This window comes from Barbus barbus (genome assembly GCF_936440315.1).
Source record: "Barbus barbus genome assembly, chromosome: 9".
Classification (NCBI taxonomy): domain Eukaryota; kingdom Metazoa; phylum Chordata; class Actinopteri; order Cypriniformes; family Cyprinidae; genus Barbus; species Barbus barbus.
Genome location: NC_136737.1, coordinates 8,590,639 through 8,617,977, shown reverse-complemented (window position 1 = coordinate 8,617,977; position 27,339 = coordinate 8,590,639). Strand labels below are relative to the sequence as shown.

The window sequence follows — 27,339 nt, the reverse complement described above, 5'->3', positions numbered from 1 at the left end:
TTTGCGAGTGGGATGAATTAATGCACATTCACATTTAGTCTAGAACTACAGTAACATGTTCACAGCGCACTGTCAGTCAATAAATTAGGAAAAAGTAACTGGCGTTACTTTTTTGAAAAAGTAACTCAGATATTTTCTTGTAAATGAAAAAGTAATGCGTTACTTTACTAGTTACTTGAAAAAAGTAATATTATTACGTAACTCGCGTTACTTGTAATGCGTTACCCCCAACACTGTATATAATTGACTAAATAATTTTCATTTATTTATAATTTATTTATAATTTTCATTGGGGATGTCTTGCTTGATATCTTACAACATTAGATACAGGAGATAAGATAATTCTATAGCAAGAACATAGAGATGAAAGCGCGCTTTATGCGAGAGTGAAGGAAATCCACCTGCGTGCATTCATATATATCCACTCTCGTGTTACAATAATACGCGCTTTACTTGACAGCTGTTATTAAAATAACGTGATAGAAGCTGCCTCAAACTCAGAACTATAAAGAAATGAAGAATGTTGTGTCTGAAAGCCCGGCGGTAATGGTGCTGTCCAACCGCGTCCAAAAGCCTTACACGGAGAGTGGTTTGCTATGGTGCGAGAAAGTCAGAGTTGTGAGATGAGATAACTCGCAATTGTGAGAAAAAAAGTCAGAATTGCGAGAAAAAAAGTCAGAATTCTGAGAAAAAAAGTCAGAATTGCGAGAAAAAAAGTCAGAATTCTGAGAAAAAAAGTCAGAATTGCGAGAAAAAAAGTCAGAATTCTGAGAAAAAAAGTCAGAATTGCGAGTTATAAAATCAGAATTGCGAGTTATAAAGTCCGAATTGTGAGATAAAAAGTCACAATTACCTTGTTTTATTTTTTATTCATTGGCGGAAACGGGCTTCCATAGTAAAGTGATCTAGAGGAAAAGCAGGTGTGTTTTGCCTATTGGCATACATAGCCTATTACGTGTATTTGTTTTTATTTATGCTATTATAATTACACCGGGTCACCAACTAATGACAGATTGAAATCTACAGTAAATTAACACATCCTTCTTGACTCTTCAACCGAGTGTAATGGTATTTAAGAAGCCTTGAACATTATGTGCTCAACATTAAATCTGTAACATGTAGCCAACATTAAGAATAGGGTTGTACCGGTGAGGAAATTGTCCCATGATTGATTAGTTAACTTATGACAACACCAATGTTATTTGTTAATCTCTTCTGTAGATTTTGATCTTTATAAATTATGATATATTGTTAATTAAAAAACAACAGTAAAATAGTACAATAAAAAAACTCGCCTATAGCCTACTATAATCAAACTTATAAGACGGGTGACATAAAATACCCATATTATAACAAATAAATAAAATATATTTGGAAATCGCCCTTTAAAACGAAGGCTCGGTTTGTGGTTCACAATTATTTGATTAAAACAAAGACAAAAGCCACTTATATAAAAAAAAAATATGCTTTTGTTAACAGAAGTCATATTGCGCTTTTAATTGCCTCCGCTATCGTCCTGTCAATCATACTCGCGGGTCATTTTCAGTAAAAATGTATTTCACCATTATAGGTACCCAAGTTCTGACTGCTGACTGAACACTGGTCAGTGATCCTCTCTCGCTCCGCGCTGTCTAGCGCAGCTTCATCACACAGATTTAACTCTGCACAGCTAAATAAAACGGGCTGGTGGCAGACTAATATTTAATATTTCTGATGTAAAGATTTCTGTGAAACGCGTAAAGTTGCATAGAAGAAAGCCCAACAGGACCTGCCCTGTACAGTTTAAGAATCGGTAGCCATAGTAACGTTAGAGGACTATTATTTTGTTGAACAGACCCGAGCGACTACTGATGACGTCACATGCTCAGATTTGCTTGACCAATCGGCGGAAGGGGGCGTCTCAGGACCGCCCACATGTGGAAAACGAATTTTGAAGTCATTTATTCGTTTTATGCCTCTGAACTAAAAAACGAAAAATCAAGCCGAAATCTCGTTTTTTCGTTTTTTTCAAAAAAACGAAAAAAACGAATAAAGGTGCCGTTTTCTCGTTTCTGCTTATTTCGTTTCAAATTGGAAAACAAACTCTCAAAACGTACACGGACCCCGTGTCTTCCTGGTAATTGCAGGGTCCCGGTCAGTCCTAAACACAGAGAAGCCGAGAGGTCTCACCTCGCTGGACAAGATGTTGTTGTCCAACCATGTCTCTGTGATAGCCATGACACAGGCACTCCGATACTCGTGCAGGTGGCGGATATTTGCAGTCAGCTCATCGGTTTTCGCTCTTAGGGACTGGGCGTTGATGAGCAGCGTGACGGGCAGAGGAAGTTTGTTTTTGTTTTTAAGTTTTCTCAGTCTTTGCCGAATACCCCCTTTTGATCCTCGTTTGCGCTTTGTCCGGGTAGTTATTTTCTTTGGAATGGTCCTTAGATAGTTTGGTATAGAGTTTACTACGGCTACATGATGATCCGTAGATAAACAATCACGTATCTGTAGAAGGAATTCTCTGCTATATTGGATTCCACTCGCCACGCCAGAAACATGGCCATGATAGTGTCCATGGGCGAGACATTGTTTTAAAATCACTATTAGCAGTCCGATCATGCACCAATAAGCCAAGTCCATGGTTGCTTTTAGTGCAATGTGCAATTACGAATATAACACTCACAGTATCGAACAATAAACAAACAAACAAAGTGCCGAACGAGAGGCAGCAGGGCAGCCACAGCGCAGCGCCCGGAAGCAGAGAGTGTGTGCAGTGTGGAAATTGTTTTCTATAAATAATGTAACACTGTAATGATAAAACCTAAAAATAAATAAGAGTGAACCTTAAGACGCTGTTTCAGTAAACAGATTTTTATCAACTGAGATGATTAAAAAAATACATACCAAAGTTTTTATTTACTAAACTCATACCTGCAAATTTGCATTACGCATAAAAAAGAGTCATCTATTCTATTCATCTTTTGTCTCAATACAAAAAACACAGAACATAAAGTCTTATATAAAATGTTATATTCAAAAACAAATGCACATTTATGCCAAAACATTCTCTACACAAGAAAGTGAACACAGTTGCTTCTATATCTCCAATTTTAGGTTAATGAGTTTCATATAAGCAGGGAATGGAAAACAAGGCCTTTAACAATATACACAATTCACACATACATTCAATAATAGACACACTTATAAGCACACTTATAAGCACAAAATGTTTGTCTTCAAATAAGATTAAACCACATTTCTTTCCAGACAGTAACTCTGACCACAGCAGGTTTCATTTTGACTCACAGTGCATTTAGTAGCTTAACCTTCGTTCTTCTCATTGTATGAAACGGAAAACGCTTGTAAGATTAGTTGAATGAAATAAAAAATCATAATAATATAAAATTAATACAAATATTACAAATATTACATTTTTATTTTAAGATTTACAAGATTTATTAAATCTTTTTTTTGTTGTTTTTTTTTGTGTGTTTTTAGATGTCACTCAAAGCAAAGGCTAAAACAAAACTTTATGCCTAACAAAGATTTTAAAACTGATCATTTAAAAACTGCACTGGTCATCTCCCTTCACTTCTCTAATATAGCTAATGAACCTGAATCACACATGATCAGTCACAGCAAAAACATCTGTTCCTGTAGACAGCGAGACAGGTCATTGTGTGAACTTCAAAGTTTTATGCATATACAGTAGCTGAAAAATATCAGACTGAATGTAAAAAGAAGAAATGCAGTACTGTTTTGTTATCATAATTGTCAAAGATGCATATTTGGGAGTGTTGAACAACTCTTGAAGGTCACATTATTGTCACAGTTTCATTTTAGATACACCCACAATTTGAACTACTACAGGAACATCATCCCTACTGTGTGTTCAGATCTATTAGCTATAAAATATTTATTTACACAAATTCTACACATTTAAATGAGCCATTAAGCTGCAAGTTCCTTACTTTTCTATATACAAAGCTATGCAATTTCCCTCCAAAATAGTCAAATGTCTGCATAATGAAAGCAATACATGACAAATGCAACCCCTTTGACCTGATGATTATTTTCATGATTAGAAAATGTATTTAAAGTAGTAGTGTGCACAAAATAAAATAGGAAATTCTGTCAATGTCAAAATAAACAAAAATGCAAATAGCTTTTATATTTGTTTTGCTTGGAAGAGAAGAAAAGCGTCTTCTGTCCTTCCCGGTCAAACTCGTGTGGATATTACGTCGTAAACCAGCACAGCAACAGCAGCCACGCCCACCAGGCCAGAGAGAGCCAATCGGATCACAGCTTCAGAAAACCCATAATAGTGGACGTAGTCTAAGGATTGAGAGGAAAATAACATGTAAATTATTTTAAGACTTAATCAGCAGCCTACTAAACTCGGTTTTAACAAGGTAAATGTACGGCTGTTAGTTCTCTTCTGAGTGTTTCATCACAGAGTTTGGCTGTGTGCGGCAAGGAAGGCGGGAAAATGCGTGAGTGAATCCCTTAAATTGTTTTATACCACGGTCTGCCTGAATTCTCGTTTCTGATTGGCTGGCAGGTATGCATTAAAACTCTTTAATGCACAGGTAGTTTCAAGTCAGTTTAATAAGCGTTTAATCAGACAAAAAGGTAATCCACAGACAACTGTCATCCCATCTCTCTCTCTCGATCGATAATTAATTCATAATTAAGTGATCTTACCACACTATTTCATCTCTGTGTCTGATTTGAGTTGTAGTGCTCAAGAGTTATAACTGATGAAAATAACCGTAATTTTTACCCTTCCGATCAAATATTATGCTGCGAACATCATTAACAGCTTTAACTTGTGAATGCTGGCAAATGACCATTGTATAATCGGGATAATGCATAGCTAGCTGTGCATTAAACTATTTTAATGCTCTTCGCGGATGCTTGGCCTCCACGCAGTGCATTAGAATTGTTTAACGCACAACTAGCCATGCACTGTCCCTTAAGTTCAGAATACAAGTCACACTCAAAATCACAAAGGTTATTCGGTGGTAGGCTAATAACCATTTTTTGGTTATTACCAAATGCTATACACGCTATAGTAACGCTATAGTAACGCTACAGTAGCGTTTTTGGACTCGTTTTTAAAGCACAACAGTTCAGAATGGGATTAAAGCACCAGATAAAAGGATTGACAATCTTATTTAAAGGGTTCACCCCAAATGAAAATTATTTCATCATATAATTTCTCTCACCAACTGAATGTATTTGACAGTGTTCGCTGATGTCCAGATGTTGAGTCTGGTTTCTGATGGGATTGTTGAGCACACAGCTGTAGGTGTTTTTATCCTGATATTCCACCTCCAGATGTAAAGAGAAGCTGCTGATGAGATCTGATACACTGATGCTGGACAATAAACTGTTTCCTTTGTACCAGGAGAGAGTCACATGACTCACATTCGACACTGAACACAGCAGTGAACATCTGGAGACTGATGATGACAGATTTTGTGGACAGTATGTAGTGATCACAGGAACAGGAGGAGGAGCTGAAGAACACAATAAAACACAAGAAAAACGTATTAGTAAACGAGTATGTTTTTTTTTCTTGGAGAAACAAGATACAGTATTGGGTAGTTCCCATATTTAAAAGACTATTTGCCTGAAGACAGAAGTGATAACTTTTGCATTCCCCAGCTTCCTCATCGAAAGCATTTTATCATAGCATTTTATTTCTCTTACATAGTGCATGGTTTAAATCTAGTAAAAGATTTTTAGTTGAATTGTTCCTTCTGCGCTGAGAATTAAAATATGACGAAAAGCCTGACCAACTTGGAAAGCAACCAACCACAATTGGTTTTGTTTTAAAATGACATTTAGGAATGTAGATTATTCCACAGCAACAAACCAAGTGGAAACTTTGACATAGACAGCATGTCAAGGATGAGGAAATGTTCAAAGTAGCACACCATATTTTGAAATACAACATTGCATATTTAAGAAAACAAGTGTTAATCTTGTATTTATTTATTTTTCATTTTATTCAAAGCAGCTTTACAGAAAATGGTCTTAATGCCCAAGCAGTGGCCCAACTTACCCCCATATTACCTCATATCCTCAATTACTATTATGTTATAAAGTCATTTTATAATACTATATTTAAAATAAGAAGAAAAGAGACAGAAATATGCATATAATCCTCTGCTTACCGTAGATTTTAACAATGAAATCCTTGCTTGAGACCCTATTTTCAATGACGATTTCTACTTTATAAAGTCCACTGTGTTCTGTGCTGACATTGGTGATGGTCAGAGATCCAGTCTGAGAGTCCAGCTTGAGTCTGTCTCTGAATCTCCCATCAGCACTATTGTGAAACGTCTCATTGTGGACTCTGTTGATTTTAGCGATGTGAGTGTCTTGAGGTCCAAACGTCCACAGTATCACATTATCTCTATGCAGTTCAGTAACATCCGTGTGTAGAGTGACAGATTCTCCTTCCATCGCTGATAGAGTCTGTGTTTCATCGATCTCAACACCAAACGCACCTGCGGATCAAACACATTCACACCTGATGCTGCTTTACTAAAACTGTAGCTAAAAAAACATTTAGAACTTACCAGTTACATATAATAAACACAGACAGGAAAAAACAAATGTTTGAAACATTTTGTTTAAGAGCTCACAGACTGCTTGAATAACCCTCCACAAGTCTAAAACCCCAAAGACTTATCTGAAACCAACTCTGAACCTGTTTCTAGATGACAGAGGTGCAGTTCCTTGTTTAGCAGCGAAGTCATGTAAGAAGTCATGCTCATGAAAACAATGGCCCTTATTGGTGTCAAATGCATTTTTCGGTTGGCTTATAACTTTTTTGAAACATGTTTATATACATTTAATGTCAAATGTAGAGATACTGGATTTAAAATGTATGCCTTTCAAACTTCCACCAAGTCGCCCCATAACAACATACTGATTAAAACAGCCTATGTGTAGAACTTAGACTTGTAGTCTAAAATAATATAAATAATATAGACAAGACATGGGTGAAAACACCCAATGAAGTCGTATTTGTTCTGTTAATTTTTATTAATATATATTAACTGACAGGATAGGCTATATATGTTCATATGATTATTCAAAGCTCAAAGAAAAACTTTGTCTCTAAAGTCTATTCCTGAGTCTGAGAAAATATGAGTTCAGTGGCAAATGGACAATGATCTGTGATCAGGTTTTGCCTTTCAGTAGGATATCCTAGCCTAGTACAAGCAATACTAGTTCATACTATTTGGCTACTACCAGCAATTCATTCAGCTCATAATTTATTTATTTAATTTTTTTGAGTTAGGTTGAGTTGAGTTGAGCAAATATTGTAAGCCACTATTTGATCTGTTAATATATTTATTTTAAACAGTTAAAAAGAAAAAAAAACATCCTAAAGGATATTTACAGTTGTTGATTTATGATTTCATAACCAGCATCTTGCTGTACAGTTGCTTTCTATAAAAGGTGCCACCCATGACTGGGATGGAGGTTTTGACCGTCACGTTTTGGCTGCGACACGACGAAAACACGACGGTAACTCTACTGATCGATCGCCTCATCGACTCATGGTTATGAGCTTGAACTCTTCAGTATAGCAATATGAAGAAACTGATACTGCTCTTTTCCTTCGCATTATTTGTGGACAGTAAGTCGATTTCGGTTACCCTAATACTTTCAGTTTCACATCTCGTGCATGAATGGCAGAAAATAAACTAAATGGCGCCTCAATCACTAACACTTGCTTAATACTAGCGTATTGGTGAGTGTAGGAAATTAATTCTTATACAAAATTTCGCATTTACGTCAGACACATTCACAAAATCAGTGTTGGAATCTGGGTTTGTGTGTTAATATCGCGTGGGCTTTTTGGCTGCCGCCTCACGTGACAGTTCACGTAATCAGGCGTGCAGCCAAATCAGCCGGAAAACACAGGTCAGAAATCAGATACCCACAGAATAAGAGGCATTTCACATGTAATAAACTCATTTTGAAAACCATATAGGCATTAACGAGCATTTGAACTTCCAGTTTCTTAATGTACACAAGAAATAGCATATGCAAATTAGAAAATAGGCTAATTCGGTTCCGTTTCCTTATGTTTTCAGTGCAAATATTTAACAAACATGGACAAAATCCACAAATGTGACCCTGGAGCACAAAACCAGTCTTAAGTCGCTGGGGTATATTTGTAGCAATAGCCAAAAATACATTGTATGGGTCAAAATTATCTATTTTTGTTTTATGCCAAAAATCATTAGGATATTAAGTAAAGATAATGTTCCATGAAGATATTTTGTAAATTTCTTACCGTAAATATATCAAAACTTTTTTTATATTAGTAATATGCATTGCTAAGAACTTCATTTGGACAACTTTAAAGGTATTTTTTTGCACCCTCGGAGTTTCAAATAATTAGGCTGTATCTCGACCAAATATTGTCCTATCCTAACAAACCATACATCAACGGAAAGCGTATTTATTCAGCTTTCAGATGATGTATAAATCTCAATTTCGAAAAATGTACACTTAAGACTGGTTTTGTGGGCCAGGGGCAATATAGGTTTATATGATTAATTCCATAATCCAGTATTCATAGTATTCTATAGTAGTGGGCTGTACTGTTAAGATAATTAACATAATCGTTACGGTTTTGTATTGCATGTCTGCATCTGCAATACTTTACGTAGAGTTTACAGATTTAGAAAACTTTGAACTACTGTTTCTGTTTGTTTTGCAGGTGTGTTTGGCGAGACGAAAAAAGTGTCAGTGAAGGAGGGAGATTCTCTCACGCTACACACTGATGTCACTGAAATACACAGAATATTTTTATTGATGTGGATGTATGGATCTCAAAGCACTATTATCGCTAAAATCGATGGGAAAACTCAGGCAGTCTCGTTATACGATGTTGATGATGGGAGGTTTGAAGACAGACTGCAGTTGGACAATAAGACAGGATCTCTGAACATCAGGGACATCAGAACCAAACACTCTGGAGATTATCATCTGAAGATCATCAGCGACGAGACCTTCCTCCACACATTCAGTGTTACTGTCCATGGTGAGAAGTCAATTTACATAATTCCTATTAAATTAAAGGTTAATCTATTATTATTATTATTTTATTTTTGTATTTTTACTGTCCCAAAGTGCACTGTAAATCTTATAATAGTATGTGTTTGTTTTCCAGATGTGATTTTTGCAGGGTTAGAAAACAAGAAAGAAGGAGATTCTGTTACTCTGCACACTGGTGTTACTGATTCACAGAAACATGAGCTAATACTGTGGACATTTGGACCTACGAATCCAGACAGTCTTGTAGCTGAAATGAACATGAAGATTCATGAGATCACACTGAATTCAGATGATATATACAGAGGGAGACTACATCTCGAAAATCAGACGGGATCTCTTACCATCAGAGACGTCAGAACCACAGACACTGGAGTTTACCAGCTACAGATCTCCAACAGTAAAGAAACACTATACAAGAGATTCAACATTTTTGTCGGTATGTAGTTCATTTTAAATCACATTAAAAGAGTGTAATTTAGATGTTCCCTCATAATGAAATTGTTCATGTGTTTGACTGTCTCTCTTCAGCTCTTCCAGATCCAGGACTGTCTGCTGGTTATATTGTGCTGATTTGTCTTTGTGTCCTGCTGTTAGTGGCTGCAGCTCCAGGAGTGATGTGCTACATAAAATATTCTAAAAAACGAAAAGGTGAGTGTTATCTACAGCAGTGGTTCCCAACCACGTTCATGGAGGCCCCCCAACATTGCACATTTTGCATCTCTCCTTTGTCTGACACACCCATTTCAGGTCTTGGAGTCTCTACTAATGAGCTGATGATCTGAATCAGGTGTGCTTGATTAAGGAGACAAGGAAAACATGCAGTATTGGGGGGCCTCCCGGAACGTTGTTGGGAACCACTGATCTACAGCAAATATAGGAGTAGAACAGTTTAAAAGAGTAAATCGTTTTTACATAACCATGTTTTCACAAAAATTTGACTTTTGACTAGTTGAACAATGAAACATCTTTTGAAATATTGTATATCTTCCCCATTCACTGTTGAGACAGAAAAGAAGACCGTGTCAGTGAAGGAGGGAAATTCTATCACACTAAAAACCGGTTCAGTCGAGATCCAGATAGACGATGAAGTGGTCTGGATGTTTGGACCTCAAGAATTGGATATTGCAAAAATCCACGAAAATGCCATTTCATACACCAATGATGAGCAATTCAGAGACAAACTGCAGCTGGACCATCAGACTGGAGATCTGACCATCAGCGACATCAGGATCCCAATCTCTGGAGATTATCAGATGAAGATCACTGGCAGTAAAACGACAAAAATGAAGAGATTCAAAGTTATTGTGCGAGGTGTAGCACTCAAATACTTCAGATATCCTACTGTATTGTCTGTCAATGTGTTACTTTATTTGTTTTTGAACTTTGTTGGGCTCTTAAGTGGGTTTTGAGTTGTTGATTTTCACGTCAACATGTTTTGTGTTTCTGTTTCTTTATGAAATGAAGAGGACACACGGAAATTCACCGAAGGAGAATCTGTCCATCTCCAGACTGGTGTTACTGAACTACAGAAAGATGTTGAGATACTTTGGAATTTTGAGCCAAAAAATGTCCTTATCGCCAAATTTGATGGACAGACCAATAGCACTGTCTATGGTGTTGGTGATGATGGATTCAAAGACAGATTAGAGCTGAATGTTCGAACTGGAGATCTCACCATCACAAACTCCAAAAGCACTGACTCTGGAGTTTACGAACTGCAGATCAAGAGCAACAATAAAGTCTCGTACAAGAAATTTAACGTTCTTGTTTGGCGTGAGTAGCTCAAAATAATAAAAATAGTCATTTTCAAAATATCGATAACTGTATTCATGTTCACATTCGCACGTTTCTTCTACATGTTTCTTTCACGGTGGCAGTGCATACGCTGAAATATACAGTTGGAGATTCTGTCACTCTACAAACTGATGTTACTGAGCTGAAGAATGATGGTAGGATACTGTGGAAGTTTAGCGATAAAGACACTTTCATAGCGGAAATCAACCGAGCCACCAATCAGACCAAATTATATGAAGGTCCTGATGGGAGATTCAGAGACCGACTGCAGTTAAACCAGCGGACTGGAGATCTGACCATCAGGAACATCAGCAGAGCTCATTCAGACGTTTATACACTTCAAATCACCGGCGGCAAAAAGAGCACATGCAAGAGATTCATGGTTATTGCCCATGGTGAGTAACTCAATTGTATTTATGACTGTTTTAATGGTTTTAGTTCTATTATTAAAAGATAAAGATGCAAACAACTTGAAGACAGAAAAAAAATATATAACATGTACAGTTCTTTCTTATGTGCAAAACAAAAATCAGTCATCTTGCCCTCTAATTAAGCAGATGGGAGTTAATTTTGTTATAACGTTCATGTTTTTCCTCTTCTGTGTGGTGCTGGGATAAAACTAAAGAGAAGACTGAATCTGGAACGGAGGGAGGTTCAGTCATGCTACACAACAATACTGAAATACAAAAAGATGATCTGGTGCTATGGATGTTTGGACCTGAAGATAGTCTCATTGCTAGAGGTGAAATAAATAAAGCAATTTTCTGTACATATGATGGCACTGAAGGGAAATTCAAAAACAAATTGAAGCTGGATCATCAAACTGGATCTCTGACCATCACAAACAGCACAACTGAACACACTGGAGTTTATAAACTTCTGATCATCAGCAGCCGAGAGACCAAATACAAGAGATTCAAAGTTACAATCCACCGTGAGTAATATGGTGATCGTATTTATTTGGAAATCACGCACTTCTGCTTTATTTAAAATAATGACATTTCAAAATATCAATTTTCCATTTCTAGAATACTTTTTATTTTTATTTTTTATGATTATCTTTGCACATGAATATCAACTTTTTAACCTTTTGTGTTTTCTTTGTTTTCTTTCAGGGAGTGAAAGAAGTCCAGATGGGGGGCCTGAGCAGGAGGGGACCCCCTTAATGCAAATATCAAAATCATAACAGTAATAGTAACTGTGAATTCAGACAGTATTGCACATTTTTATATGACATTATACCCAATGAGAGTGTGGAAAAAAAGTGATATATAACTACTTGGTTCAACTAATATTTAGTTATACATGAATTTAATGTGTTAGTAAATTAACTTTATACCGTTGTATGTGGAAGTAATGTGTTGTTATTTGTTACTATGTTCTTTTTTAAGAGAACACTATATTTAGTATTGGCTGAATGAGATTGCTTGGGATTTTTTTCCTGACTATTCTCTTTAAATCATCTTGGCTTTTGTATTCCACTACTTTTATTGTATTGTGCCTTGGAATAATTGCTTTTGATTGTTGTATTCTCATCTGTAAGTCATTTGGATAAAATGATCTGCACACAGATACACTGCTGCTGGTATTAGTGTCTGATCATGTCTGTCCTCTAGTGGACAAACACTGATTTAGCTTAACAGCTGTTTGTAACAGATTTTAATGTGCTGTCATGATCACCACTGCACTACATTTCCCACAATCCCTCCTGACTCTTATCTGCATGCATTCCATTATATATTACAATGATCAAACTAATAGACAGAATTTAAACTGAAGAACAGACTAATGTTCACGTTTATTTTTATGACAAAGAGCATGATTGTGGTCAGTGTTTTTGTTTAGTTTTTTCCCCAGCAGGGTTTTTTCTCTCCCACTCCCAGTTTCTTTCAAGAACTTATTAACAGTGTGTTTTCAAGCAGAAACACTCACAGCCATGATGATATTAATGTTTCTAACATTGTAAAATATATTTCAACGTTTATAATGTACTCTCTCTGAACACTCTCTGATTTTGACTTTTCATTTGTGCATTTTTGATGGTTCATTTAAGGTTCCTTATTGTCGTCTGATTTCCTGTAGCTCAACCATCCAATACTCTTAATAGGCAAATGATTTCATTCTTAAAATGTCTATACATTTTAACTTTCGAATTGTAACTAGTTTCCTACCAGTCATGTATTTTTCTGTCTTTTTAAAGGTTATTTTATTTATTTATTTTACAGATGAAGATAATTATTTGCTCTTCTCCCATTAATAAAAGGTATATTGATCTTATTACACATATTGTAAAGGTTTTAAAATATTACTTGGGTTTATGTATAAACATGCCTAGTCACAAAAAAAAGAAGAATAAGAAGAAACACATTAAAATTATTCCATGACTTATTATTATTATTATTATAGCTCTTCTTCCTTTTAACATGTCGGAGGGCGCTGGCCTTCCTAAACATAACTGGAACAAATAAAAAAATAAAAATAAAGAAATGAAAGAAAAACACTGTAAGTGTAAACTCAGTTGTGTATTTCCAGACAGATGCTATCCCACCCCACAACTCTTGATCATCTGCGGAGAGAAATTACAACTCAGAATACACACATAATGATGGACATAAAGGCATCATAGAGGATTGTGAACATATTTCACTCAAACTTGATTGCATCTTAATTTAGTGTTTCTATTTTGTGTGTTTATTCTCGTTCAGGGTCAGTTTACATGTATCAATGTGTTAAGCTACTGTTATTAGCATTTTTGCTACAGCTTCCCATGTCAATAAAAATAAAACATGTCTTGCCTTTTTTAATAATAGAAGCTACAAGTTATTATAATACCAGGCAGTGAGAGCAGTACATAATAATACATAATAAGAAAGCAATATAAGGTTATGCATAACGCCATAAAGGTAGTCTACTACAGTAGAACTTTCAAAGCATGGTTTTTACTGGACCTTATAAAAAGGGTTCTGCTATTGTTACCAGAATCCTAATATTGTTAAGAGCCATTTTTTCTGAAGAGTGTGGCCATTAATTAGTATTACCTGGGGCCTGTACCATGAAGCCGGATTAGGTGGCTAGCCAGCTATGTTTCAGTTTAGTTTCCGCCAACCCTGGGTTTTAGGTACTATGAAAGTAGCTCGGCTTTAATCGGTGTTCGTTGCCATGGTATCTTACGCTGCACGGCTAACCTGCTCCGGGGCAGGTTATGTTCTGGTTTAGAGAGCTCAATCTGAAATTTGACCAATCAGCTTCAAGCAAAGTGACACATCTCTGACGCAATAAAGCCACTCCTCCAGTTTATCTTACTCCAAATTAAAGGACGCTACATAAAACATTTTTAAAGATAAAATCATGTGATTTTTAGACATGATTATTTTTTATTATTTATATAATTAGTATACCCTTAATCCATTACACAAGACAGCTTAATTTAATAGTAATTATTAAGCTTTTATTTTAAATTAATATAAACATAGATAATATGCAATATAAATACGTTTTAGAATCAATAGCTGTAAACATGACTACATGAGTTTCAATTTTTAAGTGTTGTTATATCTATAAATATTATAAACTTTACAAATTTTACTTGCACTTATATGGTAAGATAAGTTTTCCTCTTTAATGGATCGATTGTTTCATCTTGCTGTGTAAATGTGTTTAAATTCTTCATATTGTTCAATCTTTTAATCTTTGGTAGTGAATTCGCACTGACTCTCTCACGAGAAGTGAATCCCAGTTTCAAGGCATGTGATTGGCTGCTCATTACTGATGTCACACTTTCATGTGCACGAGCTCCATTAACTCAGGATCAAGCCTGAGTTGACAGAGAAAGTTGATGATCAGCTTCATAGTACCAACAAAGCCGGATTGAACTGGTTTGGTTTTGTCAACTCAAAACTAATCCTGTAACCCTCCCTGAGTTTGTTTAGCCACCATCATGGTACAGGCCCCAGCTCATCACTCCTTGGCTCTTCTTGTATTATTAGTATGGCAGGACCACAGTGACGCCTTACTGTGTATTTTCGAGGGATAGTTTCTGCGGTTCCTACAGTATAGGCTAGGTGGCAGTAATGTACTTTGCTAAAAAAAAAATGTGTCAGACTCGCACTGTTTGGGTGTGTTGGTAAGAAAAGACAGATTTACTGGACGGGAACTCTGGATCATTATCTTGAATTCTGCAGCAATATGAAGAAAGTGTTTTTACTTTTTTCTTCCGTATTACTTTTGGACGGTAAGTTGATTTCGGTTTATTTCTTCAGTGCTTTCTGTTTCATGTTGTTGTGCATTAAGCAGCAGCAGAAGAAGCGAAATACTTTCACTCGCGATCATTACTACAAATCGTGTAATTTATATATAACCGCAGAAAAAGTTCTAGCAAGCGCAAAGTCTGGCTTCCTTGGAAGAACGAACTCGGAAGGAAGTTTATAAACATTACAAACAAATGTCATAACTTATTAAAACATTTAATACTATTATAGATATTACTTTCTTATAATTGTATATTGTTTTATTTTAATTTATATGTTTAACTGTTAAGATTCGTTTTAATATGCCAATAAAAATCCGAGTCTTATAACTTTATTAAGCAAAACAAAACGATAAATGTTTGCTTTCAACTTCAAGAGCTAGAGCGAGTTTATTAAAGCTTACAGGCTTCCGTACACCTGCAGCCCGCAGCGTCTTCTGGGATTTCTTACGGCTGGATTATCAACACATTAGATTAGATTAGATTAGATTCAATTTTATTGTCATTATGCAGAGTACAAGTACAGAGCTAATGAAATGCAGTTAGCATCTAACCAGAAGTGCAAGAATATAGTGTTTTATATACATATAAGTGCAGAGTAAATGAAGATATGATTTACAGAATGTACAGTGGAATTGCTATATACAGTATTGAGCAGAGTATATACAGAATATAAATAGGAATGCAATGTAGGGATTGTATGTACATTATGAACAGAGCAATGTAGGATTATATATACACATTATGAACAGCAGAGACGTGAGAACAGTGGTAATAAATAAATAAATACAGCTGGATGAGTGTGCAAAATATTGATAGAACAATGTATTCTATGCAAAATAACAGTAGTGCAATATTTTATAGAAATAGTTTACTGTGCTTTGTACAGTAACAACTTTAGACAGTTTATAGTGTAATAACTTTAACAATGTGCAGTCTGTGCAAAATATGAGTAGTGCAAATGCATGTGTGTAAAGTACTGTGACCAGTGCAGTAATAATAAGCAGGTGCAGGTTAGATTGGTGGTGTGGCGTTCAGAAGTGTCACAGCTTCGGGGAAGAAGCTCTTCCTGAGCCTACTAGTGCGAGAGCGTAGGCACCTGTAACGCCTGCCGGATGGGAGGAGGGTGAAAAGTCCATGGTTAGGGTGAGAGGCATCCTTGATGATATTTCTTGCCCTGCCCAGACAGCGCTTATGATAAATGTTCTCAATGGAAGTTAACTGGGTGCCGGTGATCCGTTGAGCAGCTTTCACCACCCGCTGGAGTGCTTTGCGGTCAGATGCGGAGCAATTGCTGTACCATACTGAGATGCAGTTCGTGAGTATGCTCTCAATGGTACAGCGGTAGAATTCCACAAGGATCCTGGGATTCAGGTGACCTTTCTTAAGGCTCCTTAAAAAGTAAAGGCGCTGCTGTGCCTTTTTGACCAGAGTGGAGGTGTTATGGGACCAGGTGAGGTCATCAGAGATGTGGATGCCAAGGAATTTGAAACTCGACACACGTTCCACTACAGCTCCGTTGATGTAGATGGGTGTGTGTGCATGACTCCTAGTCCGCCTGAAGTCCACAATGATCTCCTTTGTCTTGGGTGTTTAGTTCTAGATTGTTGGTGGCACACCACACAGCCAGGTGCTGCACCTCATCCCTGTAGGCTGATTAATCGTCATCCTTGATCAGACCTACCACCGTGGTGTCATCTGCAAATTTGATTATGGTGTTGGATCCATAAACAGGAACACAGTCATGGGTGAAGAGGGAGTACAGGAGAGGGCTCAGTACGCAGCCCTGTGGCACGCCGGTGTTCATGGTGATGATGGAGGTGGAGAGGTTATCTAACTTGACGGACTGAGGTCTGTTAGTCAGAAAATCTAGAATCCAATTGCAAATGGGTGTGCTGATTCCAAGCTGGCTGAGCTTGGAGATCAGCTTGGAGGGGATTACAGTATTAAATGCAGAACTGAAATCTATGAACAGCATTCTCACATGTGTGTTTTGACTGTCCAGGTGGGTGAGGGCAGAGTGAAGTGCTGTTGAGATGATCACATCCAGGCACTTTCATGCGTCGTCTGTACAGAACTGGAACTGAACTTCGACGGTTAATCAAAACAAAACGAGAACACGCAAGATTCAAAACAGATGCGTGAACGCACAGGAATTTGCGCTCCCCTCTTTGTAATATTGATGAATCCGAAATATTCAAATGAGGAAGAATACAATTTACTAAGACAAAGAAAAGTAAAATCTTAAATGCGAAAATTAACTTTAAAATAACTTTTTCCTGAATTACATCCGGGGACTGAAGTTCCGCGTCACGTAATTAAGTGGTCAACGGTCAGACATTTTTCATCACTATAAAATCGTCATGAATTTCTGTGACATGAAACTGCTTATTAGTTTGACATTATGTGATGGGAATTGTCAAATTAAGTTTTGTTCTGCATTATTTTATTAAATTATTATTCAGTCAACATCATCCTAAATGATCGATTGCACTAACAATATGTTTACCTAGTTTACGGATATTAAAAATGTTTGTTTTTAAGGTGTGTTTGGCGAGACGACAAAAGTGTCAGTGAAGGAGGGAGATTCTTTCACTCTACACACTGATGTCACTGAAATACACAGAATATTTTTATTGATGTGGATGTATGGATCTCAAAGCACTATTATCGCTAAAATCGATGGGAAGACTCAGGCAGTCTCGTTATACGATGTTGATGATGGGAGGTTTGAAGACAGACTGCAGTTGGACAATAAGACAGGATCTCTGAACATCAGGGACATCAGAACCAAACACTCTGGAGATTATCATCTGAAGATCATCAGCGACGAGACCTTCCTCCACACATTCATTGTTACTGTCCATGGTGAGAAGCTCAGATATTTTTACACTATTTTTTATGTTGCTTTTCCTTACTCCTCGCTCCTGTTTGTTTTCCAGATGTGATTTTTGCAGGGTTAGAAAACAAGAAAGAAGGAGATTCTGTTACTCTGCACACTGGTGTTACTGATTCACAGAAACATGATCTAATACTGTGGACATTTGGACCTACGAATCCAGACAGTCTTGTAGCTGAAATGAACATGAAGATTCATGAGATCACACTGAATTCAGATGATATATACAGAGGGAGACTACATCTCGAAAATCAGACGGGATCTCTTACCATCAGAGACGTCAGAACCACAGACACTGGAGTTTATCAGCTACAGATCTCCAACACTAAAGAAACACTATACAAGAGATTCAACATTTTTGTCAGTATGTACTTCACATTAAAAGAGTGATTTCCTCATACTGCAATCCCAGATGTGATTGATTACTTACACTAATGACTGTCTCTCTTCAGCCGTTCCAGATCCCGGTCTGTCCACTGTTTATATTGTGCTGATTTGTGTCCTGCTGATTGTGGTTGTATCTCCGGTTGTGATTTACTATATGGTCAGATACTGTAAACAGAAAGGTAGGCATGTAAATGTTTTTGGGCCATATTTACTAAACAAGGCAAAAAGTACTGATGGGAGTGGAACGTTCTGTGGTTGATCAACTGACAATGTGCACATTAAACAAACACAGACGCAGCTTGATCATTTATATAATGACCAACACAATCTAGCTGGTACAGTGCAAACGTGGCTTGGCAAACAATATTTTTAGATAACATCTTCCACTGGTATTCTAAATATGAACACGGCTGAAATTTCCTCCCAATCATTGCAGACAAGATTATAAATAGGTTGTAAATTAACCTTTTAGCGTTCCACTGTACCGCCCATGTGCTTAATTAAATTTTACAGGAATGCTAAGGGGTTAACCCGTTCATCTGTGGTCATTCATGTACAAGCTTATTCATGTTCTTCTGTGTTAAAACATTTGACATCTTCTCCATTCATTTGATGTTGAGACAGAAAAGAAAACCGTGTCAGTGTCGGAGGGAAATTCCATCACGCTGGAAACTGGTGCTACTGAAATCCAGAGAGACAATGAAGTACTCTGGATGTTTGGACCTCAAGATACAGTCATCGCTCAAATCTACAAAAAGGCTGGTAACATCTCGTATGCTGATGATGAGCTATTCAGAGACAAGCTGCAGCTGGACCGTCAGACTGGAAATCTGACCATCAGCGACATCAGGATTGCAATTTCTGGAAATTATCAGATAAAGATCACCGGCAGAAAAGAGAAAATGAAGAGATTCAAAGTTATTGTACGAGGTGAGCTTCTTAAATATTTCAAATATCGTTTATTATAATATCCTTAATATTCGTTATACTATTACTTTATTTGATTTGAGCTTTTTGGGACTCTTTAGTGGGTGTTAAGTTGTTCATCTGCACATTTACATTTTTTTATGTTTCTGTTTCTATGTTACATGAAGTGGACACACTAAAATTCACAGAGGGGGAGTCTGCCCATCTGCAGACCGGTGTTACTGAACTACAGGAAGATGATCAGATTCTGTGGACGTTTGAAGATGCCGTCATAGCCAAAATCAATAAAGAGAGCAGTGAGAACAGTGTCTTCAAAGACAGACTGAAGCTGGATGTTCGAACTGGAGATCTCACTATCGCGAACACTAAAAGCAGCGACTCTGGTGTTTACGAACTAGAGATCAAGAGCAGCAATAAAGTCTCGTACAAGAAATTCAACGTTCTTGTTTGCTGTGAGTAACTCAATTTGTTTTTTTTTTGTTTTTGTTGTTGTTTATAATCAATAATCTGGATTGTACCTGCACAATATAGCTAAAAATGTATATCTTATAAAGTACATGCAAATGATTTACTGCAAAATCAACACGGTTAAAAAATATATATAACCATGTACTGCTTTTTGGTAAATTAATAGAAAAGGAGCATATAAAATCATATTTACTTAAAGGCACCAATATAAAAATATGAAAATGTATTTTTATAAAAATTAAATTATGCAAAACAAATTATGCATTCTTCCTAAAAAAAAAAAGTTGTGGGTTTTGCAAAAGCTAAGAAACGCATTACACCGAACAAGCAGTGTTGCCAATTTAGCAGCATTAGGCAGAATATTTCTACAAAAAGTTATATGTTAATTAGCGCAAGACATCATTTAGTGACATTTAGCGACTTTTCGAGCAGGCTTTAGCTACTTTCCATCGAAAGTAGCGGGCAACAGTGAGAACAAGTGGGAGAGGTATTAGTGCATTTACACTCCAAGACTTGCACTTTAACAGAGTACTTTTGCCTAGTCCGTTTGTCTTGACTCACAGTCATTGATTTTTGTCAAACTCAATCCCGGTTGTCAATCCAGAAACATTGCAGTGTATATCTAGCAGCATAATGAAATTTTTATTCAAACTACAATTTATCCAAACCACTTCCTTTCAGTCGCTTCAGTGCAAATTCACTGAGTGAGTTCTGCACTCTTGCCGAATATTATCATCAATCTTTGACGTACTGTATCACTTAGCTGCACATTAATATGTTTCTCTCCTATATTGCACTTTGACTTTGTGCAGTGAATATGATGAAGCATACCGTGGGAGATTCTGTCACTCTACAAACTGATGTTACTGAGCTGAAGAATGATGGCAGGATACTGTGGAAGTTTAGTGATAAAGACATTTTAATCGCCGAACTCAACCAAGCCACCAATCAGACCTTATTCTATGAAGGTCCTGATGTGAGATTCAGAGACCGACTGCAGTTAAACCAGCGGACTGGAGATCTGACCATCAGGAACATCAGCAGAGCTCATTCAGACGTTTATACACTTCAAATCACCGGCGGCAAAAAGAGCACATGCAAGAGATTCATGGTTATTGCCCATGGTGAGTAAAGTGATGCTGTAACAATTAAATATTCAGATAATATTTAGTACTATTTTAACTTCAATGCTTAAATTCACACACTTTGTAAAACTGATGTTAGCGAAATTTAATCAGTTTTTATTTAACCCCCCCCCCCCCCCCCCCCCATCCATTTACTCTGCTTTTCTAAATGATGCTAATAAAAGATGGATTTTCAGACCATGCATGGTCTAGAAAAAAGTGTCACTGATTTCTTTTTCTTCAGTCTTTCAGGTTTACTCTACATAATTAGTTCAACCAAACTGACAAAAATGTTACTGCACACCTGCAGAAATTATTTCTTGTGTGGAGTACAAAAGATGATGTTTTGATGAATGCTAACACTTCTCTTTTCCATCTCAATGGTTTTGTGTGAGGAAGTGAATGAATGAAATTAGTTTTTAAACACGTTTTACTACTGTAATTTAGCTTCAGTGTTACTGTAGCAGTAAGACCCTCTGTTATAATGTTCCTGTTTTTTTCTCTTTTATGTGGTGCTGGGACACAATAAAGAAAAGACTGTGTCAGGGATGGTGGGAGATTCAGTCACGCTAAACAGCGATATTGAAATACAAGAAGATGACCTTATATTGTGGATGTTTGGGCCTGAAGACTGTCCAATTGCTAAAGGTGAAACAAAGGAAAAGATCTCCACATACGATGGTGCTGATTGGAGATTCAGAGGCAAATTGAATCTGAATTATGAGTCTGGATCTCTGACCATCACAAACACCAGAACTGAACACACTGGAGTTTATAAACTACAGGTCATCTGCAGCCGAGAGACTAAATATAAGACATTCAGAGTAACAATCCGTGGTAAGTAACGTGATGATTGAAGTTATGTGGCCTCTGTGTACAATTGATGTGATCTGAAATGAAGAGTGTGCAGTAAAGTAAATTAAATTAGTTGCTTATCTTTTCATTTGACCATTTAATGGAGCTGTGACACCTTTTTTTTTAACCTTCCATAATTTCTTTGTTTTCTTGCAGAGAGTGAAAGAAATAAAGACTTTGGGCCTGAGCAAGAAGGTATCCCTTTAGTACAAAAATGAAACTCACAACAGAAATAATAACTGTGAATAACTGTGAACAGTTACTGAGAATATTGCACATTTTCTATGTTAAATACACATGGGGGGGGGGGGGGGGGGGGGGGGGTTATTTTTGTGGAAAATGACCACAGTCCTCAATTTGTTATCAAAAAGGACCTTATACAAGAAGTACTGTTTGTTTTGAAAGCACTATAGAGACACTTTTATGGTCTCTTTTGTTTTCTTTCAGTTATTTTGTTTTTTTCTCTCCTCCAGTATCACAAACTTTTGTTTAATAGCAATATTAGTGTTGTCCTGGTACCAAAATATAGTACCAATACCAGTAAAATTCCAGAGTTCATTGTACAAATTCCGATACTATAGCATATCTATTTTAACAAATTTATTTTATAATCTTCTTATGTTTAATTTTGAAAGTGACTGTACTTTGAGGGTTCAAATGTTTAGTTAGAGTTGTTGCATTGTATGTATATCTGTGTTGATGCTCCCTTTTCAATGATTCAGTTCAATTCAAGTTTATTTGGATAGCGCTTTTCACGATTCAAAGCAGCTTTACAGAAAATTAAGGGTAAATTTCAGGGTTGGCATCATCTGAGGTCCTCTGAGGGGTTGGCATCATCTCTTCTCAGGTATTCTGGATCCAGACTGAAGTTTGTGTAATTCCTAGTTACCACGGGATGTCAATCCCATGCAGAAACAGAGAAATAAATAGAGATATAATTAGCGTAGCTGCTGTTCCAACCAAGCAAAAATGAATTGTTCAACCCAAGCTAAAGAATAATAATAATGTGCATTTGATCAGATATAACTGCAGTACAAGATGCATTATGTGAATCCTTGGCTAAAGAGATGTGTCTTTAATCTAGATTTAAACAGAGAGAGTGTGTCTTATTTTTCAATAAAAAACTTATTTGAAAGAAACTGGATGGTTATTTTTGTTTTATTTTTCTTTTGCAATATTTGACAAGTTTAAATAAAACAAGTGTCACAGCTTGTTGAATACATGTTCATGTAAGATAAAGCAATAATAAAACCTTGAATAATTAAGTGCACCATTGAATTTATTTAAGGCAGTGGCTATTTGCACAAATAAGTCCAAATAGCATATTTTTAGCGATATATACTATTTACACTAAATGCAAATAGCAATGGATTATATTTACACCAAGTGAAAATAGCAGTATTTTTTAACGTTATGCTGTTTACACCAAGTGTAAATAGGTATAGATTCTATTAACACTATGTTGAAATAGCAATATTTTCTGCAATTTATACTACTTATTGCAAATAGTGGCAATTATATGCACATTAGTATTGTAGTACATTATAAAACAGTAGGCAATAATAACATATTGAGTGTAAATTATAGTTTTAATTCAAATTATTAAATGGATGCCACTACACCTACCCTAAACCTACCCGATAATTTTATTTTCAACTTTTTGATTATTTCCTTCATTTTTATTGAAATTTAAATGCATTTCTGATGCGATATGAGATTTGAAAAGGGAGAAAAAAAGTTAGGCAAAAGGTGGGTTCGAACTCGGGTTGATCGCGTCAAAATGCACATGCTTTACCATCTACGCCACTGAAACTAATGTGAAATTAACTTTATTTCTTTTGGGGGTTTTTTTGTGTTGACTATCCCGAACACACGTTAGTGGGTGGGCTATTTGCACTTAACAGCCACTCCGTTTATGTAATGTTTTGATCAAACTGGATTAAACAAGGACACAAATAATCTTCCAAATGATTCAAAAGCAGCCTGAGATTAGATGAAAAGTTTATTGTATGTTTGTCCATTGCAGATGTTAAAACTAAATGGAGGATGTTTTCCTTTCATCATCGTTTTTCCTGCTTATCAAATGATCTGAAATGAACAAAATGCCACAAGAAACAAGAAATTTTAATAGTATTATAAGATACAGCCGTGAACTTTATTGTTTGTTAATTACATATGTAAAGTTTATTATAATGATGATGTGATATTATGAACTGTACTTACGCCATTAATCCAGCTGATGTAGGCAGACACACGGGTGAAGACTGTTGGCTTCTTGGTGGTGTTGCAACCCAATGAAGACACAAAGCTGGTCACACCATGGACGACATACTGACCGCTGACTTGGCAGTTCAGAGGGCCACCAGAGTCACCCTAAATACAGAGGCCAAAATTAGACATTTTACCAAATATCTTCTCACAGGAAATAGTTCATGATCTGTTTGAGAGTCTTTCTTACGTTACATCCAGAGTCGCTTCCACCACCAGCACAAACCATGGTGTTCTTCACGGTGCTTCCCCACCAGTCGCTACGAGAGCAGGTACTGTAGTCGACCACGGGCAGATAGGCCTGTTTCAGCTGAGCCGAGATTGACCCACCAGCTGCATGAAGATCAGAGGAGAGAAATGAAACCGAAATGAGTCAGAAATGATTTCAGGCAACATCATGGCTGATTTGTTGTACTTGAATCTAAACCGACTTGATGTGAGGCCCCAGCCGGTGATGTAACAGGGGTTGTTGTGGGGCAGAACCTGTCCAGAGGGTGGCAGGCTGGCCAGCTGTACATATGAGTTCAGAGAGGCGCTGGAGGACAGGCGCAGAAGGGCGATATCATATCTGAAATGCACAGAATTGACAGTCTACAAGTTAGATTTCACACATTTATGATGCCAGGGGGCGCTATAACTTTAGAAAATCTTTGATACAATCATGTATGTTGTGCTGATGTGTGTAATAATTGTACATTTATGTTGCATTAACATTAGGTCTAAAAGTGTCAACGTTATATTGCATGCTTGTTGAGATATGATATGTTGAAATTACTGTAATTTATGTGTTACTCAGCTGGTCATTGTTCCCATACAGCAATTTTAAATATTTATAAATATATTTGCTAAAAATATATCCGTAAATATATTTACTATCAGTCTATTTGTATAGTTTTGAAAATACATTTTATAAACATAATTATATTTTTAAAGCATTTAATAATATATTTTGATCTATGTATTTCAGTCAAAGAAAATACATTCACATAGGCCACATTTTACAACGTTAAAAAAAAAAACATGAAACAAGTTAAATAATAAAAAAATATATTATTAAAAATTATTGTAAATTTCACCTGTATATCATATTAAAGAAGACTAGCAACAAGAACACTGCAAAAATATAGGTTAATACTACTGAAGAAGTCCTCCGAGGTCATTATAGTACTTTTTGTGTTCGTTAAAGTTATGTAGCTGTAATTGTCAATACAGTCGAGTGTGTTGAGTGAAAGTTATATGTGTAATTATATGCAGTGTATAATTGTCGCCACAGTCATGTATGCTGTGTATGTAATGTTTACACACCCAGCAGCCACGTTGTTGCGGTTCCAGTTGGGGTGGATGTAGACGTTGCTGACGCTCATGTACTGCTCGCGACCCTCGTTGGTGTTGAAGTTGTGTTCACCCAGGACAACACGCCAAGTTCTCGAGCTGCACAGGAAACACGTTTAAGTGAACACAGGTTTTGTTTGTTTATTTATTTTCTTCTTAACGCCATTCCAGCATCTGTAGCTACACGTAGCTATATTCACGACAAGAACCACTCAATCCTTAGAAAGAAACTGGACTTTATAACTTGCAGAACTGGACTTTATAACTTGCAGAACTGGACTTTATAACTTGCAATTGAGATTTTATGTCTCAATTCGTCTGAGAAAAGTCCGAATTGCAGGATATCAAACTCGCAACTGCGAGAATATATAAAACTACATTTATATCCCACAATTCTGTCTTTATTTCTATATTACTATATGAGAAAACAAATTGTGAGAGAAAAAGTCACAATTATCTCAAGTCACAATTATGTTTTGCACATAACACATTGAAAGTGAGCTACAGCTGCCACCAGAGGGCAGACTGTATGACACAATCATATGAAAGTGAAAAGGCGCTTTAGAGTCATACATAGGTTTATACATTGTCTCTTAACCATATAGATACGGCAAACTTTCATTACGTGTCAACGCAGTGGGCGGCAGTCATCACCCAATTAGCTCTGATCAGACTCCCACCACAGGTGTGATAGTAGCTGCTGCCAGACAGGTACTGGAGAGAGATCTGAGAAAGAGAATTAATTTGTTAGAATCAGGAGATTTGAGGTGGAAAGCAACAGAAACACCCTCATTTCAATATGAGTGGATTTAAGAAGGCTGGACTTAATTCATGCTGCTGAAAATTGCAGCTTGAAATGGTTTCACTTGGTATCAAGCTGGTTTTTAATGATTAGTACTGTGAAGCTGATGCCAACCTGCCTTGTAGACCATCTTTGTCAAGATTATTAGTGAGACAGCAACTAACCTTCAACCGTGTTAAGAAAAATATCTTGACCACCTTAACCTTGTACAATCATGTCTATTTAGATGTGGAAAACACCAAAACTGCTTATTTATTGAGTTAATGTTAAGATGTTTTACCTGCCAAGGCCAAGAGTTGGGTCTTGCCACCTCTCCACCAACGACCCTCTGCTCAGGGGCCTCCTCCAGATATCTGGGCTCAGCCAGTGCTGGATACAAAAAACACATTTAGACATGCTAGGACTGCAGTATTTATTGTAGTTTGAGTCCATAGAGTCGATTTTTAAAGTTCTGAGTATTGCATGCATTTGTTAAATTGGCTAAATGCAAATGAATCTCTCAGTGGAAACAGACAAACGTCTTACCCAGGGCGACCAGCACGCTCAACAACAGGATCCTCAGCATGTTTGCAGTCTGTCTGTACTTTCTGCACTGTTAACACTTCCATATATATTTGCCCGCAGAAGTTCACAGAACAGGTGTTTTCTGGTGGCTGATGCCCACAGGTGTGTGAATCCCACAGATTTCACCACTGCCAAGGCCAATGTGCCAGTTGCAGAATAAACTTGTTTATCTAGCTTGACTCAAATGCTTGACCTGAGTTAGTTCATTTCAGTATTACTCTTATGCTCCTTATATAAAGTGCCTGTACAGTATAATTGAAAGTGCACATTTTGATGTCACACAATAAGTTTTTTTTGTTTTATGTATTGTTTTACTTTTTGTTAATAGTCCATTAACTCTTTTTATGAACATGAGGACAATCGTTTTATTAAATTTATATTTTGTTATATTAGATTGACAATAATTATTTAGTTAAGTATTTTTCATGTAGGTTTATAATGATTATTATATTATTATTGTATATTATTATAGTATTATTATTATTATTATTATATATTATTAAATGTTTTTATTTAGATTTAGATTTAGATGCAGCATATAACATTATATACACACACCAGTGTTGGGTAAGTTATTCTAAAAAAGTAAATAATTACTAGT

The 27,339-nt window shown here is 36.5% G+C and overlaps 4 protein-coding genes across 4 annotated transcripts; 2 read left to right on the top strand and 2 right to left on the bottom strand.

Annotated features, from left to right (window-relative positions):
• Positions 1–3,478: 3,478 nt before the first annotated feature.
• Positions 3,479–6,681, bottom strand: LOC306875094 (SLAM family member 5-like). Its single transcript, XM_079425496.1, has 4 exons — positions 6,573–6,681; positions 6,165–6,500; positions 5,211–5,504; positions 3,479–4,317 (listed from the first exon to the last, which is right to left on the bottom strand). Exons 1-4 carry the CDS (start codon positions 6,619–6,621, stop codon positions 4,202–4,204), a joined length of 795 nt encoding a protein of 264 aa, XP_079281622.1. The 5' UTR covers positions 6,622–6,681; the 3' UTR covers positions 3,479–4,201.
• A 760-nt stretch (positions 6,682–7,441) lies between these two features.
• Positions 7,442–12,870, top strand: LOC306874995 (uncharacterized protein). The gene is made up of 9 exons (XM_079425345.1): positions 7,442–7,642; positions 8,735–9,058; positions 9,188–9,508; positions 9,601–9,720; positions 10,081–10,383; positions 10,537–10,845; positions 10,950–11,261; positions 11,492–11,800; positions 11,982–12,870. The coding sequence occupies exons 1-9, from the start codon at positions 7,597–7,599 to the stop codon at positions 12,050–12,052; spliced, it is 2,115 nt and encodes a 704-aa protein (XP_079281471.1). The 5' UTR covers positions 7,442–7,596; the 3' UTR covers positions 12,053–12,870.
• A 2,068-nt stretch (positions 12,871–14,938) lies between these two features.
• On the top strand, positions 14,939–22,904 carry LOC306874996 (uncharacterized protein). The gene is made up of 9 exons (XM_079425346.1): positions 14,939–15,097; positions 17,657–17,980; positions 18,055–18,375; positions 18,464–18,577; positions 19,023–19,328; positions 19,493–19,777; positions 20,606–20,917; positions 21,449–21,754; positions 21,929–22,904. The coding sequence occupies exons 1-9, from the start codon at positions 15,052–15,054 to the stop codon at positions 21,988–21,990; spliced, it is 2,076 nt and encodes a 691-aa protein (XP_079281472.1). The 5' UTR covers positions 14,939–15,051; the 3' UTR covers positions 21,991–22,904.
• An 857-nt stretch (positions 22,905–23,761) lies between these two features.
• LOC306875092 (elastase-1-like) lies at positions 23,762–26,846 on the bottom strand. Its single transcript, XM_079425494.1, has 8 exons — positions 26,700–26,846; positions 26,455–26,543; positions 25,998–26,098; positions 25,346–25,471; positions 24,472–24,608; positions 24,231–24,373; positions 23,996–24,145; positions 23,762–23,860 (listed from the first exon to the last, which is right to left on the bottom strand). Exons 1-8 carry the CDS (start codon positions 26,737–26,739, stop codon positions 23,852–23,854), a joined length of 795 nt encoding a protein of 264 aa, XP_079281620.1. The 5' UTR covers positions 26,740–26,846; the 3' UTR covers positions 23,762–23,851.
• Between the last annotated feature and the right edge of the window lie 493 nt (positions 26,847–27,339).

Coding starts and splice junctions, on each gene's coding strand:
- LOC306875094 (XM_079425496.1), bottom strand. CDS start 6,621: ATGTTTCAAACATTTGTTTTTTCCTGTCTGTGTTTATTATATGTAACT. Junction 6,501..6,572: donor GTGTTTATTATATGTAACTG/GTAAGTTCTAAA, acceptor TTTGATCCGCAG/GTGCGTTTGGTGTTGAGATC. Junction 4,318..5,210: donor CTGTCAAATACATTCAGTTG/GTGAGAGAAATT, acceptor CTCAATCCTTAG/ACTACGTCCACTATTATGGG.
- LOC306875092 (XM_079425494.1), bottom strand. CDS start 26,739: ATGCTGAGGATCCTGTTGTTGAGCGTGCTGGTCGCCCTGG. Junction 25,472..25,997: donor GCCGCCCACTGCGTTGACAC/GTAATGAAAGTT, acceptor TTTCCTGTGCAG/CTCGAGAACTTGGCGTGTTG. Junction 24,374..24,471: donor CGGCTGGGGCCTCACATCAA/GTCGGTTTAGAT, acceptor ATCTTCATGCAG/CTGGTGGGTCAATCTCGGCT.
- LOC306874995 (XM_079425345.1), top strand. CDS start 7,597: ATGAAGAAACTGATACTGCTCTTTTCCTTCGCATTATTTGTGGACA. Junction 7,643..8,734: donor CTTCGCATTATTTGTGGACA/GTAAGTCGATTT, acceptor TTTGTTTTGCAG/GTGTGTTTGGCGAGACGAAA. Junction 11,262..11,491: donor ATTCATGGTTATTGCCCATG/GTGAGTAACTCA, acceptor ATAAAACTAAAG/AGAAGACTGAATCTGGAACG.
- LOC306874996 (XM_079425346.1), top strand. CDS start 15,052: ATGAAGAAAGTGTTTTTACTTTTTTCTTCCGTATTACTTTTGGACG. Junction 17,981..18,054: donor ATTCATTGTTACTGTCCATG/GTGAGAAGCTCA, acceptor TTTGTTTTCCAG/ATGTGATTTTTGCAGGGTTA. Junction 20,918..21,448: donor ATTCATGGTTATTGCCCATG/GTGAGTAAAGTG, acceptor GACACAATAAAG/AAAAGACTGTGTCAGGGATG.